This window comes from Somniosus microcephalus, chromosome 7 (assembly GCF_052327205.1).
Source record: "Somniosus microcephalus isolate GS21.2 chromosome 7, FLI_Smic_1.0, whole genome shotgun sequence".
NCBI lineage: Eukaryota > Metazoa > Chordata > Chondrichthyes > Squaliformes > Somniosidae > Somniosus > Somniosus microcephalus.
The window spans coordinates 218,951,843-218,966,409 of record NC_140993.1 but is presented as its reverse complement, the minus strand read 5'-3'; the positions used below and the strand labels follow the sequence as shown (position 1 = coordinate 218,966,409).

Here is a 14,567-nt window from a genome sequence, read left to right as displayed (position 1 = left end):
GCACAAGCACTGACTGCTGCCATCGTCGCTGGTTCGGCCACATTGCCCTGGGGCTCTCACGGCGCCGCAGCAGGCCAGCAATCTGTGCGCCAGCAGATTGCTCCACATGCTGAGGTGCTGCCCCGTGGGAGTGCCAGTGTGTCGGTCGAGCAGGGGGGTGCTGTCCTCTCAGGATGACAGCATTCCTGCTCCCACCACTGTCACTTCCCCATTGCACTTGCCACCGTCTGTAACCCAGCCAGCCCAGACTGCTGCTGCCCATGCAGTGTTGGTGCAGACTACAGCTGGGGCCTCCAGGCCCAGAGCTGGTCGAGGGCATCCTTCAAGGGCATCTGTAGTCTCAGGATCTGACATTCAGCAGCCTTCCACCAGCCTTGCTGCAGCCACTGGGGCCTCATTACGGAGGAACAGTAGGGTGGGAAGTGCGCAAGGGATGGAGATCACCCTCAAAGGGCAAAAAGTAGGAGGTCTGAAGAAATGTTGGGAATGTTTGTAGTAAAGGGCAAGGTTCATCTGATAACTTTTGTTTAGTGTTTTGATCATTATCTCCAGGTTGTGAGAACTAATTATGTTAATTTATGATTTGTTCTGTTTGTTTCTATCATTTTGTCCTGAATAAATGACACACACAGAGTTTTTAAAATAAAAAAGTTGTAGTTTTCAAAATGTACATGTTTGGCCTTTGGAATCATTGCTGCCTTGGCCGGCTAGAGGGGTTGCGGGTTGCTTTCCATCATGTTGTTCTCCATGCCAGAAGCTATCTTCTGAGTAGGGGCCTAGAAGCGGCTTGTTATCAGCTGTTGACGGACGGCCCTTGCAGTTTCAACATTGCGGGCCTCCCTCCCGCCTTGGTGCTGCTGCTGATCTCCTCCTCCTCCTCCTCCTCCTCCTCTGGTGGTGCACCAAGGCCTGGTGGCATTGGCTGGGTCCTGAGGATGGCAAGGTTATGAAGAATGCAGCAAACAACTATGAAGAGGGAGATTCGCTCAGGAGAATACTGCAAGGCTCCTCCTGAGTGGTCCAGACAGCGGAACCGTTGCTTGAGCACACCCATCGTCTGCTCAATAATGTTGCTCGGCAGGGGTGTTGGGGTTACCGAGAGGTGTCATCAGCCAGATGCAGAGTGGATGGCCTAGAAATTGAGTTTGCGCTGCGCCGGGGCTTAACGCCGGAAATTTAGCGCCGGTGCTAAGTCGCGCTGTGCGCGCCAAAAATTCAGTAGCGCCGCGCCCAAACGGCTGCCGGCGCTACTGAAGGCTGTTTGCGCCTGAAAACTGGCGCTATGCGCCGCATTGCGGCGCCCGATGCGGTGCGGCAGGCTCGGGAAGTGCAGGCCTCCTCCTTCAGTTAAGGAGGAGCTGCCTGCACCCGCCCGCTGGCCGGTTAAATCGCCACAAAAATGAGCCCGGCACCTCGGGGAAGTGCCGGGCTCGCAGCCGAGAAGCATCTGTTCCGCGGGGGGGGGGGGTGGGGGAGTCCGGGGAGGGAGGTGCGGGCAGGCGGCCGGCGGGAAAGCGGCCGGCCGCCGCTCCACCTTTATGCGCCGGCGCAAAGTCGTGTAAGACTCTGTTGCCAGAGTCTTAGTTGCGGCTGCCACGGGCGAGGCGGCCGCAACTGAATTTCGGCGCTGGGGCCCGTCACCACGGCAACCGGGACGCTGCGCACACCGATGACGTCATCGGTGCCGGCGCAGCGCTACCGGTGTAACGCCGATGTTGGGCCCTAGTCAATTTCAAAACCGGCTGTAAGTCCAGCGCAATGCCCTCTAGCGCCGCAAAATGGGCGCTAAGCCCACTCAATTTCTAGGCCGATAACCCTTGTCCCCGAGGAGCCAACCACTTGGCTGATGCGGTGCCTAGAAAAGATATAGCACACCAGTCTGGCACAGGATGAAAGCATTGTGGCTGCTGCCAGGATAGCGGGCATTGACAGTGAGTATCAGCTGTCTGTGGTCACAGACCAACTGGACATTTAAGGAATGGAACCCCTTGCAGTTTTGGAAAACCTCTGCATTCTGATGCGGTGCCCGCAATGCCACATGCGTGCAGTCAATGGTGCCCTGCACCATGGGGAAGCCCGCTATCCTCACAAAGCCCAATATGCGTTCATGCTGTTTGGCCCGGGTCATCAGGAAAGAGATGTACTGGCGTCTCCTTTTATAGAGGGCATTCGTCACCTCCCGGATACAGCAATGGACCGCGAACTGGGAGATATTGGCGATGTCCCCAGTAGCTGCTTGAAAGGAGCCGCTGGCAAAAAAAATTCAGAGCCACTGTGACCTTCACTGCCACCGACAGAGATGTCCTGGTCCTCAGTTGAGGCTGTAGATCTGGTTGCAGCAGGTGGCAGAGCTCAGTGACCACCTCCTTGCTGAAGTGCAGTCTGCGCAAACATTGCTCCTCAGACAAATGAATGTAAGAGAATTGTTACTGGAATACCCTGGGAGGGTAAGGCCTCCTGTGCAGAGGCCTGTTGGCCCTCCTCCCTCTGGGCATGTTTGCCACTCTCTGCGTCTCTGACGCCTCCGATTCTGCAGGCACAGGACGACGCCCTGAATCAGTGCAGCCCCCAAAGTCTCTTGACAATCGAAGCAATGAAGGTCAAATCCAAAAGAACCTGCAAAGTGATGCTCAGTAGCCAAAACTACTTCACACAGCGTTGACTCTCTGCAGAAGTGTCTCTCTCTCTCAGAATCTCTCTCTCTCAGAATCTCTCTCTCTCTCTCTCAGAATGAGTGGTGCAAAAATGTCTCCCACAAAAAAAGGCAGGAAGAGGGTGTCTTTAAATAGCGTTCCCCCAGCCCCTTCCCGACTGGAAAACGTTCCACTCTCCCTGTCATTACTAGTGGCAGGTGGAAAGGAAGGGTGCGCCACTTAATATCCGGTCCGGGGCACCACCGGGGCGTTGCACGCTCAACTGACATCACGATCTGTGGGCGCAGGAGATCGTGGCAGTAGAGTTTAGCGCCGCCACAAAAACTCTGGTCAATTTTGCGAGCGGCACAAGCATCACCGCATCCGGGCGCCAGTTGCTTTGTGCCCCATTAGCGCCCTCTTAGGGTGCTAACGGGAGGTGCAAAACAACCAAATTTTTCCCCCATGATGTCTACATGTCAGCAGCTAGCCACCTGCCATGCTCCAGCTACTAGGGAAGTATGTAGAAGAGGTACTAGATTACACACATCGAGGGCACACCGAGGGGAAGCATTAGGTAGCATACACTAGGTTCGCAGATTCCATTTTGCAAAATAAAATTTGATAGCACTTCAACTGCACTGGGTCCAGAGAGTGTTTTTGTTCTGGTAGTACATATTATGTTACATTGGGTGAGAAGTGGAAGCGCTTTGAGTGAAGTTCCCACTTCCATGTCCCTTTTTGCCATCATCCCTCTCCTGGGCCAATGCCACATCACTCCTACCACTCTGCTGGAGAGCAGCTTGGTGGCGATCAGTGACATGTTGTAAAGCCACGTATACGGTATTTGTCATCCTGTTTAAGGCGACAGACAAGTTGGTATCCAAAGTCTGCATGGCCGTGGTTGAAACTCCATGGAGGTGGCCTCTCTCCCATGACAGACATTCTTGCAATTCTCTGTGGCACCAATCCACTGGCGATAGTGTTGGACTGCTCCATCCTCTCCGTTATTGTGGCGAGTGTGCGTGGCATGTCTGTCAGTACCTGGCTAAGTTGCTGGTGTACCTCTAGCATTCTCCTTCTCAACGATAACCCCTGCGGTTCAGTATCTGAGTCCAGCTAAGTAGAGCTTGGAGAGGATTGCGACCCCCCCGCCCCACACGGCCTCTCCACAGCTGGCCCTGCCACCAGTGTCTGCTCGTGCTCACTTGGGAGGTTTGAATCACCAGGTGAAAACCTAACTAACTGTCTGAGTGGACCCACCGAAGTGCGAATATTTACGCTGCTGCATGGTTGTAGGTCCTGTGACGGTACACGCTCAAAAGGAATGAGGTCCTCTGAGGAATCGTCCTCATGGATGTCCTGCGACACTACTTGTACATATAAAGGCTCTGGAAGATAAAAGTAAGGGAATTAGTCAAGGCAAAGTCACACTCTTGACAATCACCGTACTCAGTCTTCTCATTGTTCAGTCATTGATGAAATGAAGTCAGCATATGTGTGTCATAGATATATGTAGTTCTCTCACCAGCTACCTGCGAGCTCCCTGCCTCTCCATCTCTGAGAGGGATGCAGATGTGACATTTATTTCCAGGGCCGCCCTCTCTGTATTAGAGTGCTGGGCATTTTGTGGCGGGCCACCTCCAGCCCTGTCCCTCTTCCTTGCGGTTTGTGCTCTCTTCTCCTACAAGGGGCAAAAAACCAAACCTGTGAGTAAGTGAAGGTGAGGTATTCACCCAAAGGATGCAGTGCATTCGGTGAGGGTGACTGAGACATATGCATCACATTACTTAAAGGGTTGACGGTGGATAGGCAATGGCAAACATTTAAAGATCACATGGATGGACTACAGAATTTGTTCATCCCAGTTTGGCATAAAAATAAAACAAAAAAGGTGACTCAACCGTGGCTAACAAGGGAAATTAGGGATAGCATAAGATGCAAGGAGAGGACATATAATTTGGCCAGAAAAAGCAGCAAACCTGAGGATTGGGAGCTGTTTAGGATTCAGCAAAGGAGGACAAAGGGATTAATTAAGAGGGGGAAAATAGATTATGTGAGTAAGCTTGCAGGGAACATAAAAACTGACTGTAAAAGCTTTTATAGATATGTGAAGAGAAAAAGATTGGTGAAGTCAAGCGTCCCTTGCAGTCAGAATCAGGGGAATTTATAATGGGGAACAAAGAAATGGCAGACCAATTAAATACATACTTTGGTTCTGTCTTCACAAAGGAGGACACAAATAACCTCCCAGAGATGTCGGGGAACATAGGGTCTAATGAGAGGGAGGAATTGAATGAAATCAGTATTTGTAGGGAAATGGTGTTAGGGAAATTGACGGGATTGAAGGCCGATAAATCCCCAGGGCCTGATAATCTACATCCTAGGGTACTTAAGGAAGTGGCCCTAGAAATAGTAGATGCATTGCTGGTCATCTTCCAAAATTCTATAGACTCTGGAACAGTTCCCATGGATTGGAGGGTAGCTAATGTAACCCCACTATTTAAAAAGGCTGGTAGAGGGAAAACAGGGAATTATAGACTGGTAAGCCTGACATTGGTAGTGGGAAAAATGCTAGAGTCCACTATAAAAGTTGTAATAGCAGAGCACTTGGAAAACAGTGACAGGATCGGACAAAGTCGACATGGATTTACAAAAGGTAAATCATGCTTGACTAATTTACTGGAATTTTTTGAGGATGTAACTGGTAGAATAGATAAGGGAGAACCAGTGGATGTGGTGTATTTGGACTTTCAGAAGGCTTTTGATAAGGTCCCGCATAAAGATTAGCGTGCAAAGTTAAAGCACATGGGATTAGGGGTAAGGTACTGTCTTGGATAGAGAACTGGTTGGCAGACAGGAAGCAAAGAGTTGGAATAAACGAGTCTTTTTCCGAGTGGCAGGCAGTGACTAGTGAGGTACCGCAGGGATCGGTGCTAGGACCCCAGCTATTCACAATATATATAAATGATCTAGATGAGGGAACTAGATGTAATATCTCCAAGTTTGCAGATGACACAAAGATGGGTGGGTGTGTGTGCTGTGAGGAGGATGCAGAGAAACTCCAGTATGATTTGGACAGGTTGGGTGATTGATGGCAAATGCAGTATAATGTGGATAAATGCGAGATTATCCACTTTGGTGGCAAAAACAGGAAGACAGATTATTATCTGAATGGCAATAGATTGGGAGAAGGGGAAGTGCAACGAGACCTGGGTGTCCTTGTGCACCAGCCGCTGAAGGTAAGCATGCAGGTGCAGCAGGCGGTTAAGAAGCCAAATGGTATGTTGGCCTTCATAGCGAGAGGATTCGAGTACAGGAGCAAGGATGTCTTGCTGCAGTTGTACAGGGCCTTGGTGAGAGCGCACCTTGAGAATTGTGTGTAGTTTTGGTCGCCTTATCTGAGGAAGGATGTTCTTGCCATGGAGGGAGTGCAGCGAAGATTCACCAGACTGATACCTGGGATGTCAGGAATGACGTATGAGGAGAGATTGGGTCGATTAGGCTTATATTCGCTGGAGTTTAGAAGAATGAGAGGGGATCTCGCAGAATCGCAGAAACCCCACAGTGCAGATAGAGGCCATTTCGGCCCATCGAGCCTGCACCGACACATATCCCACCCGATCCCCGTAACCCCTACACCAACACATATCCCACCCTATCCCGGTAACCCCATGTATTTAATCCCCCTAACACTAAGGGTCAATTTATCATAGCCAATCAACCTAACCCGCACATCTTTGGACTGTGGGAGGAAACCGGAGCACCCGGAGGAAACCCACGCAAACACGGGGAGAATGTGCAAACTCCACACAGACAGTCGCCCGAGGCCGGATTCGAACCCGGGTCCCTGGCGCTGTGAGGCAACAGTGCTAACCACTATGCCACCGTGCTGCCCTAATTGAAACTTATAAAATTCTAACAGGACTAGACAGACTAGATGCAGGAAGGATGTTCCCGATGGCGGGGTTGTCCAGAACCAGGGGTCACAGTCTAAGGATAAGGGGTAAGCCATTTAGGACTGAGATGAGGAGGAATTTCTTCACCCAGAGAGTGGTGAACCTGTGAAATTCTCTACCACACAGGGCATTTGAGGCCAATTCATTAAATATATTCAAGAAGGTGTTGGATATATTTCTTGAGGCTAAAGTGATCAAGGGATATGGGGAGAAAGCAGGGACAGGGTACTGAATTTGGATGATCAGCCATGATCTCATTAAATGATGGAGCGGGCTCGAGGGGCCGAATGGCCTACTCCTGCTCCTATCTTCTATGTTTCTATTGCATCAGGGTTCGGGTGAGTGTCAATGGTGGATGGATAAATGAGAGCTAATGAAGTGAATAGAAAGTGAAGGTTGGTGCTCCTGAAAGTTGAGTGAGTGTGAGGAGTGATGTGATGGAGAACAATTAGCAAAACAGGGTGAAAGGGGGCGGGGCGGGGGCTTAAAGCACAGGATGTAGTTGAATCAGCAAATGATTTTTCCTGACTTGATTAGGTCATTAAATCTCTTCTGACATTGCATCCATGCTCTGTCCAGGTTGCCATCCCATCACAAGTTATACCCAATAGGGAAGAAGTGTTCTATTTCTCATACATTGATAAGCAGCCAGTCACAGCTGAAGAGATTGGTAGGGAAACCAAACATGACCCAATTATGTCAAAGGTGTATGATTACATAGCAAATGGATGGCCAAACCAGCTATCAGAGGAAGATATCTACCCATACTTTGTTCGTAGGAATGAATTGTCAATGGATAAAGATTGTATCATGTGGCGAGCAAGTGTGGTTATCCCAAATAGGTTCAAGTCTAAACTGTTAGGAGATCTTCATGACCAGCACCTGGGAATGTGCTTGACCAAGAGTTTTGCATGCAGTTACTTTTGGTGGCCAGGTTTAGATAAAGAGATAGTGTACATAGTTAGTCAGTGTACAACATGTCAATCGGTGAGCAAGAAACCACCATCAGTATCATTACAGCCATGGAAATGGCCTCCCAGAGTGTAGATTTTGCTGAGCTAGAAGGACAGCAATTATGCATAGTAATAGATAGTCACTCGAAGTGGGTAGAGGTGTTTCCGATGCGGATAATAACAACAAGCAAAACACTAGACAATTTGCGAAGATTGTTTTCTTCATACGGCCTCCCAGGTAAATTGTGTCTGATAATGGCCCACAATTTTGTTCAGAACAGTTCACACAGTTCATGAGCAGAAACGGTGTGAAACATACCAAAGTTCCACCGTACCACCCTGCTTCAAATGGTTCAGCAGAGTGTACAGTACAAATTGTCAAACGTGCCCTCATCAAGCAAATGTTGGATCCAAATCCAAAGAAACGTCAGTTGTCATTGGACCACAAACTGGCAAATTTTCAGGCTACCTATCGGAATACTCATACCACTACTAATAGAAAAACAGCAGAGTTATTTCTCAAATGACAGCCACGAACCAGGTTCTCATTGTTAAAGCCAAACTTGGCACAGTTTGTAGAAGGGAAACAATCAAGGCAGAAACAGAGTCATGATAAAGGTAGAGTTAGAGAAAGAAGTGTGAAGTTGAACCAAAAGGTTAGACTGCAGAACCATCACCATAAGTGGTTAAAGTGGTTACCAGGAAGAGTAGTGAAGATATGTGGCCCGCTCACACATTTGGTCAAGATGTTTGATCATGGAAAGGTTAGGTTTATTCACATTGATCATATCTTGCCTACAGAGGTGGAAGGAGTTGAAAGCTGGGATGATTCAATTTATTCTGATGAGTCAGATAGTCTTGTTACAAGTAGAGTACCAGTAGCAAACCCTACATCAGACATACCAGAAACAAGTCCAAGAGAAAGTCAGAATTTAAGTCTGAGCCTGAGTCAGGCAGACAAACAGTCTGAAAGTGTAGAGAGTCCAAATGTAAATCAAGGTCAGCCCTTAGAGAGAAATTCTCCACAGGCTCAGCCTAGAATGAGTCAAAGACTTCCAACAAGATCTGAAAGTTCTGTTCAAGGAAGAAGGTATCCTCTTCGAAACAGAAAACCAGTGGCAAAGTTTAAGTTGTAAAGATGGAAAATAAGTTTTTATCTTTTGTTTGTGTTACAGAATTCTACAGTAGAATTTGGAAGCATAAAATGGGTTCCATTTGTGAAATGTATACCAAGAGTTGTGTATACCATGCAAGTCATGTACATTGATTACTGAACATCAAACCACCGTTTCCAAGACTATCACTGACCTCATCTCCTCTGGAGATCTTCCCCCCACGGCCACCAACCTCATAGTTCCCCAACCCCGCACACCCCGCATAGTTCCCCAACTCCTTTCCAAGATCCACAAACAGGACTGCCCTGGTAGACCCATCGTTTCAGCCTGTTCTTGCCCCATGGAACTTATCTCTTCCTATCTCGACTCTATCTTTTCTCCCCTTGTCCAGTCTCTTCCCACCTACATCCGCGACTCTTCTGACGCCCTCCGCCACTTTAACAGTTTCCAGTTTCCTGGCCCCAACCGCCTCCTTTTCACCATGGATATACAATCCCTCTACACCTCCATCCCCCACCAGGATGGCCTGAGGGCGCTCCGCTTCTTCCTTGAACAGAGGCCCAACCAGTCCCCATCCACCACCACCCTCCCCTCCGCCTGGCTGAACTTGTTCTCACATTGAACAACTTCTCCTTTGACTCCACTCATTTCCTCCAAATTAAAGGTGTTGCCATGGGTATCCACATGGGTCCTAGCTATGCCTGCCTTTTCGTGGGATATGTGGAACACTCTTTGTTCCAGTCCTACTCTGGTCCCCTCCCTCACCTCTTTTTCCGGTACATTGACGACTGTATCGGTGCCGTTTCCTGCTCTCGCCCTGAACTAGACAATTTCATTCACTTTGCCTCCAATTTGAACCCTTCCATCATCTTCACATGGTCCATCTCCGACTCTTCCCTTCCCTTCCTCGACTTCTCCATCTCTGGGGATAGGTTGTTGACCAACATTCACTACAAGCCCATTGATTCCCACAGCTACCTGGACTACACTTCCTCCCACCCCGCCTCCTGTAAGGACTCTATTCCATTCTCCCAGTTTCTCCGTCTCCGCCGCATCTGCTCCGACGATGCCACCTTCCACACCAGTGCTTCTGGCATGCCTTCCTTTTTCCTCAACCGAGGATTCCCCTCTACCGTGGTTGACACGGCCCTCGACTGGGTCCGTTCTATCTCTCGCACTTCTGCCTTCACCCCTGCCCCTCCCTCCCGGAACCACGATAGGGTTCCCCTTGTCTTCACCTTTCACCACACCAGCCTCCACATTCAACGGATTACCCTCCACCATTTCCGCCACCTCCAACGTGATCCCACCACCAAACGCATCTTCCCCTCCCCTCCCCTTTCAGCATTCCGTAGGGACCGCTCCCTCCGAGACACCCTAGTCCACTCCTCTATCACCCCCAGCACCCCTTCCCCTTCGCCCGGCACCTTCCCATGCAAGCGCAGGAGATGCAACACCTGCCCTTATACCTCCCCCCTTCCAGGTGAAACAGCGATTTACGTGTACTTCTTGCAATCTAGTATACTGTATTCGCTGCTCACAATGTGGTCTTCTCTACATTGGGGAGACCAAACGCAGATTCAGTCCGTAAGGGTGACCCCGAGTTTCCGGTCGCCTGTCATTTCAATTCACCACTCCATTCCCACTCAGACCTCACCGTCTGCGGCCTCTTGCATTGTTCCACGGAAGCTCAGCGTAAACTCGAGGAACAGCGCCTCATCTTCCGATTAGGCACTTTACAGCGATCCGGACTCAATATCGAGTTCAACAATTTCAGATCATAACCTCGGCCCCGATTATATTTTTATATTTTTTATCAACACCTTTTGGTTTGTGCCTTTTCCTTTTTTTTCCCTCTCTCCCACATGGCAGCTGTCTTTCACTCTGCCAGCGCATTTCACACTTCATCTCGAGCCAATGTTTGTCTCTTTACCTGTCCTATTACTATCTCGTCTCACCTTAAATATCTCTTAATGTCTCTTCTTTCATCCCCTCCCCCATTTCCCAGCCCCCAAACTGCTTTTTAATCTTTTCATTTCCTGTCTTTTTTTTCTCAGTTCTGTAGAAGGGTTTTGACTCAAACGGTGACTCTGTTTCTCTCTCCACAGATGTTGCCTGGCCTGCTGAGTTTTTCCAGCATTTTCTGTTGTTATTTCGGATTTCCAGCATCCACAGTATTTTGCTATCGTACAATGATTATTTGCTATGATTAACTTCTTCAATAAGGAGGGAAAAGTGTAATAGCGTCACCTGGTGACTACTGACGTATATGGGCAGTGCAGTTCTTACCGGAAGCCATGTTGTGCAGTTGTATATATGCGCTGTGTCACAAGGTATCACATTTTTTCATTTTTTATAAATGATATTGATGGGGATATCTTTAGTTGCTCACAGGTAGTTCATGCTCCTAAAGATGCCCTTATCAATATAATTTATGATATAATTTCCATCTCCAAATTACTTTCCTTCCAGTTGCTCATTTACCATTAACTTAATGCACCATTGTTTTCTGCACCCTCCTCCCTGCTAAATCTTGTCAACTAACTTTTGGGCTGGCCATGCTGCAGCCTTCACTGCTGCTGGACTGGCTTGCTGATGTGCCCCTAACTTTAGCTGTCCTGTTGTCACTCTCAGACAGTGAGTTTAAATTGAACTTTACTTTTGGAGATGGAGAACTTTGAAGTAAATATAATGCAATCACCAGCACTTTGTAAGTTAAGTGAACATAACTGCATTTTAGAAAAGGGGAGGGTGAAGGTCCTAACATCAAGCTGAAGCTGCATGCATGTGGCACATTGAGATGCACTTACCTAGCACATACATGGGCCTTGAAAACGAAGGCATGGAAGACATAGGTGAAATTGAACATTGAATATTCATTTGACATTTTTAACCATTGCTTTTCATAAGCGAATAGTGCCCTCAAATGTTCTTATCATTAGTACTGACACTACAGAAATATTATCTATCCCACAGTTTGCTAAAAGGTGTGTTTGTGTTTTTTAGATACCCTTTTATAAGACAGGAAACATTCAAGCATACGTTCAAAAACACGGAGGAAAGGTAAATTGCTGAAGAGAACTGATCTTATTGGTGAAATCTAAATTGAATTTTTAAACGGCATTGTATGCATACTTGTCAGTTTACTAGCAATGTTTCACAGATCTTGGATGCCACTGGTGAACTTACTTTCAAATCTTAATGTCTATATTTTAAGCACTCGTTATTTGCCACAAAGAGCTCATGGGATTGGGGTTAATATATTAGCATGGATTGAGGATTGATTAAAGGATAGAAAACAGAGAGTAGGAATAAACAGGTAATTTTCTGGTTGGCAGAACTGTTACTAGTGGGGTGCCGCAAGGATCAGTGCTGGAGCTATTTACAATCTATATTAATGACTTAGCTGAAGGGACTGAGTGTAATGTATCCAAATTTGCTTATGATACAAAGCTAGGTAGGAAAGTAAGCTGTGAGGAGGACTCAAAGCATCTGCAAAGGGATATAGACAGGTTAAGTGAGTGGGCAAGAAAGTGGCAGATGGAGTATAATGTGGGGAAATGTGAGGTTATTCACTTTGGTTGGAAGAATAGAAAAACAGAATATTTTTTAAATGATGAACTATTAAATGTTAGTTTTCAGAGGGGTTTGGGTGTCCTTGTAGATGAAACACAGAAAGTTAACATGCAGGTACAGCAAGCAATTAGGAAGGCAAATGACATGTTGGCCTTTATTGCAAAGGGGTTGGAGTACAGGAGTAAGGAAGTCTTGCTGCAATTGTACAGGGCTCTGGTGAGACCACAGCTGAGTACTGTCTACAGTTTTGGTCTCTGTGCCTAACCTTCTCTGTCTCTATTTTCTCACGGTCTGAACGTCCAAGATTTTAGCAGCTTCTCGTGAAGTGGAAGCCTGCTTTACAGTCGAAGGTTGTGCTTTAGTTCCATGGTCAAGCTCCTCGCCGTTAACATCTCTGGTGACATTGACCTGAAAGGTTCACTAGATTGATTCCTAGGATGAGAGGGTTGTCCTATGAGGAAAGATTGAGTAGAATGGGCCTATAGTCTCTAGAGTTTAGAAGAATGAGAGGTGATCTCATTGCAACAGATAAGATTCTGAGAGGGCTTGACAGGGTAGATGCTGAGAGGTTGTTTCCCCTGGCTGGAGATTCTCAAATTAGGGGACATAGTCTCAGGGTAAGCGGTCGGCCATTTAAGACTGAGATGAGGAGAAATTTCTTCACTCAGAGGGTTGTGAATCTTTGAAATTCTCTACCCCAAAGGGCTGTGGATGCTTAGTCGATGTGTATATTCAAAGCTGAGATGGATTGATTTTTGGACTCTCAGGAAATCAAGGGATATGGGGATCGGGCGGGAAAGTGGAGTTGAGGTTGAAGATCAACCATGATCTTACTGAATGGTGGAGCAGGCTCGAGGGGCCGTATGGCCTACCCCTGCTCCTATTTCTTATGTTCTTATGTCAATGGTTACACACTTCCCTGAGGCTCCTTCTTAGCATGTTCCTCTTGTGTTTGCCTCTGTCGTTGACTGCTTTTTTTCTCATGCTGAGCACCTTGCCTCAATTCAGCCTATCTCTCTTCCCCTCTATTCAATACTTGGTAAAGTTCCTTATAATGAAAGTCAGGTATCAACATAAACTGAAACCCCAATGTTCCATTGGCCTCAAAGGGACCAATGACACTGTTGCGTTAAATCACAACAACTTCAATGCAAAAATGCCCACATAAGCACCATAATTTTACATTAAAAGGGAACCATTTTCACTTTTTAAAGGAAATTAAAATAAGCTTAATTGCATTATGTGAACAAATATCAATATTGGGGTGGATTTTGGAAAGCCACTGTGATGTGTGAAACCTATAGTCTTATGACTATAGTATTTATCAGTCACGTGGCATTTGCTCTTTGGTTTATTTACCAATGCACCATGTCCTCTAAATGTTTATTCATTATATGGGGATCCCAAGTAGATTTGAGGTTAATCATTTGTATTTCTGTACATTTATTAGGTTCACTAGTGGGACATAAATATGTTTGTTGCTCCATATCGATTTTTCACCATTTGTGCATATACAAGCCACATATCAATAAAGGACTTGTATACATATACCCCCCATGTTTTCAGCAAGAGAAATGCTGGCGCTGAGTAACATTAAGCTGACTTCATAGTTAACATAGCTTTTCTATTTCATATATAGAGATAGTTCTGTCATTTTTGTTCCTTATTACTGATGATAAGCTGAGTTTAATTTCATAAATGTAAGTGAATAGAGTGACTTGAATCACTTATAACATCAGAATTGATAGTGAGTTAGAGTTCTTAATACATATTTAGGAACTTTAATACAATTTTCTATCGGACCACATTTAAAAAAAAAAATCTTTGTGCTAATCAAGGTGATGGATTTCAATGCTGGGGAGTAGAAGACTTTTCCACTTTGAGAGCCAATGTTATTAGTATGCATTACCAGGTCAGGCATGATACAAGTTAGATGTAAAGACCCCTTTCCTATGGCCTCAAGCTCAACGTCAAATAAAAATTCCACTGCACCGGAGTGATATTTCTGTGGCCCACACCAGTCAACATTGTAATCTGTCTGAATAAGATTGGCAATTCAGGTGTTTTTATGGAGTAGACCCACATCCACGAGGAATTGGGTCGAGATTCATTTTAAATAGAACAAATACACCCCACAGAGAGAAGACAGTTACATCCACTTTGGTGGGAAGAATAGAAAAGGATAATATTATTTAAATGGAGAAAGACTACAGAATGCGGCAGTACAGGGGGATTTGGGTGTCCTCGTGAAGGGATAATTACAAGTCCTAGCCCTTTTGGGCTACCCCAGATCAGGTGTATTCCCCAGACGTTCACCCTCAACTTAAGTTA

At 46.7% G+C, this 14,567-nt stretch overlaps 1 protein-coding gene across 1 annotated transcript in view; it reads left to right on the top strand.

The window, feature by feature from the left end:
- Window positions 1-14,567, top strand: part of c7h18orf63 (chromosome 7 C18orf63 homolog) — a 93,777-nt gene that overhangs the window by 17,225 nt on the left and 61,985 nt on the right. Inside the window, exon 3 of the mRNA XM_085993986.1 lies at window positions 11,667-11,723. Within this exon, the coding sequence (XP_085850112.1) occupies window positions 11,667-11,723 (57 nt within the window). The remainder of the gene's footprint in view (window positions 1-11,666; window positions 11,724-14,567) is intronic.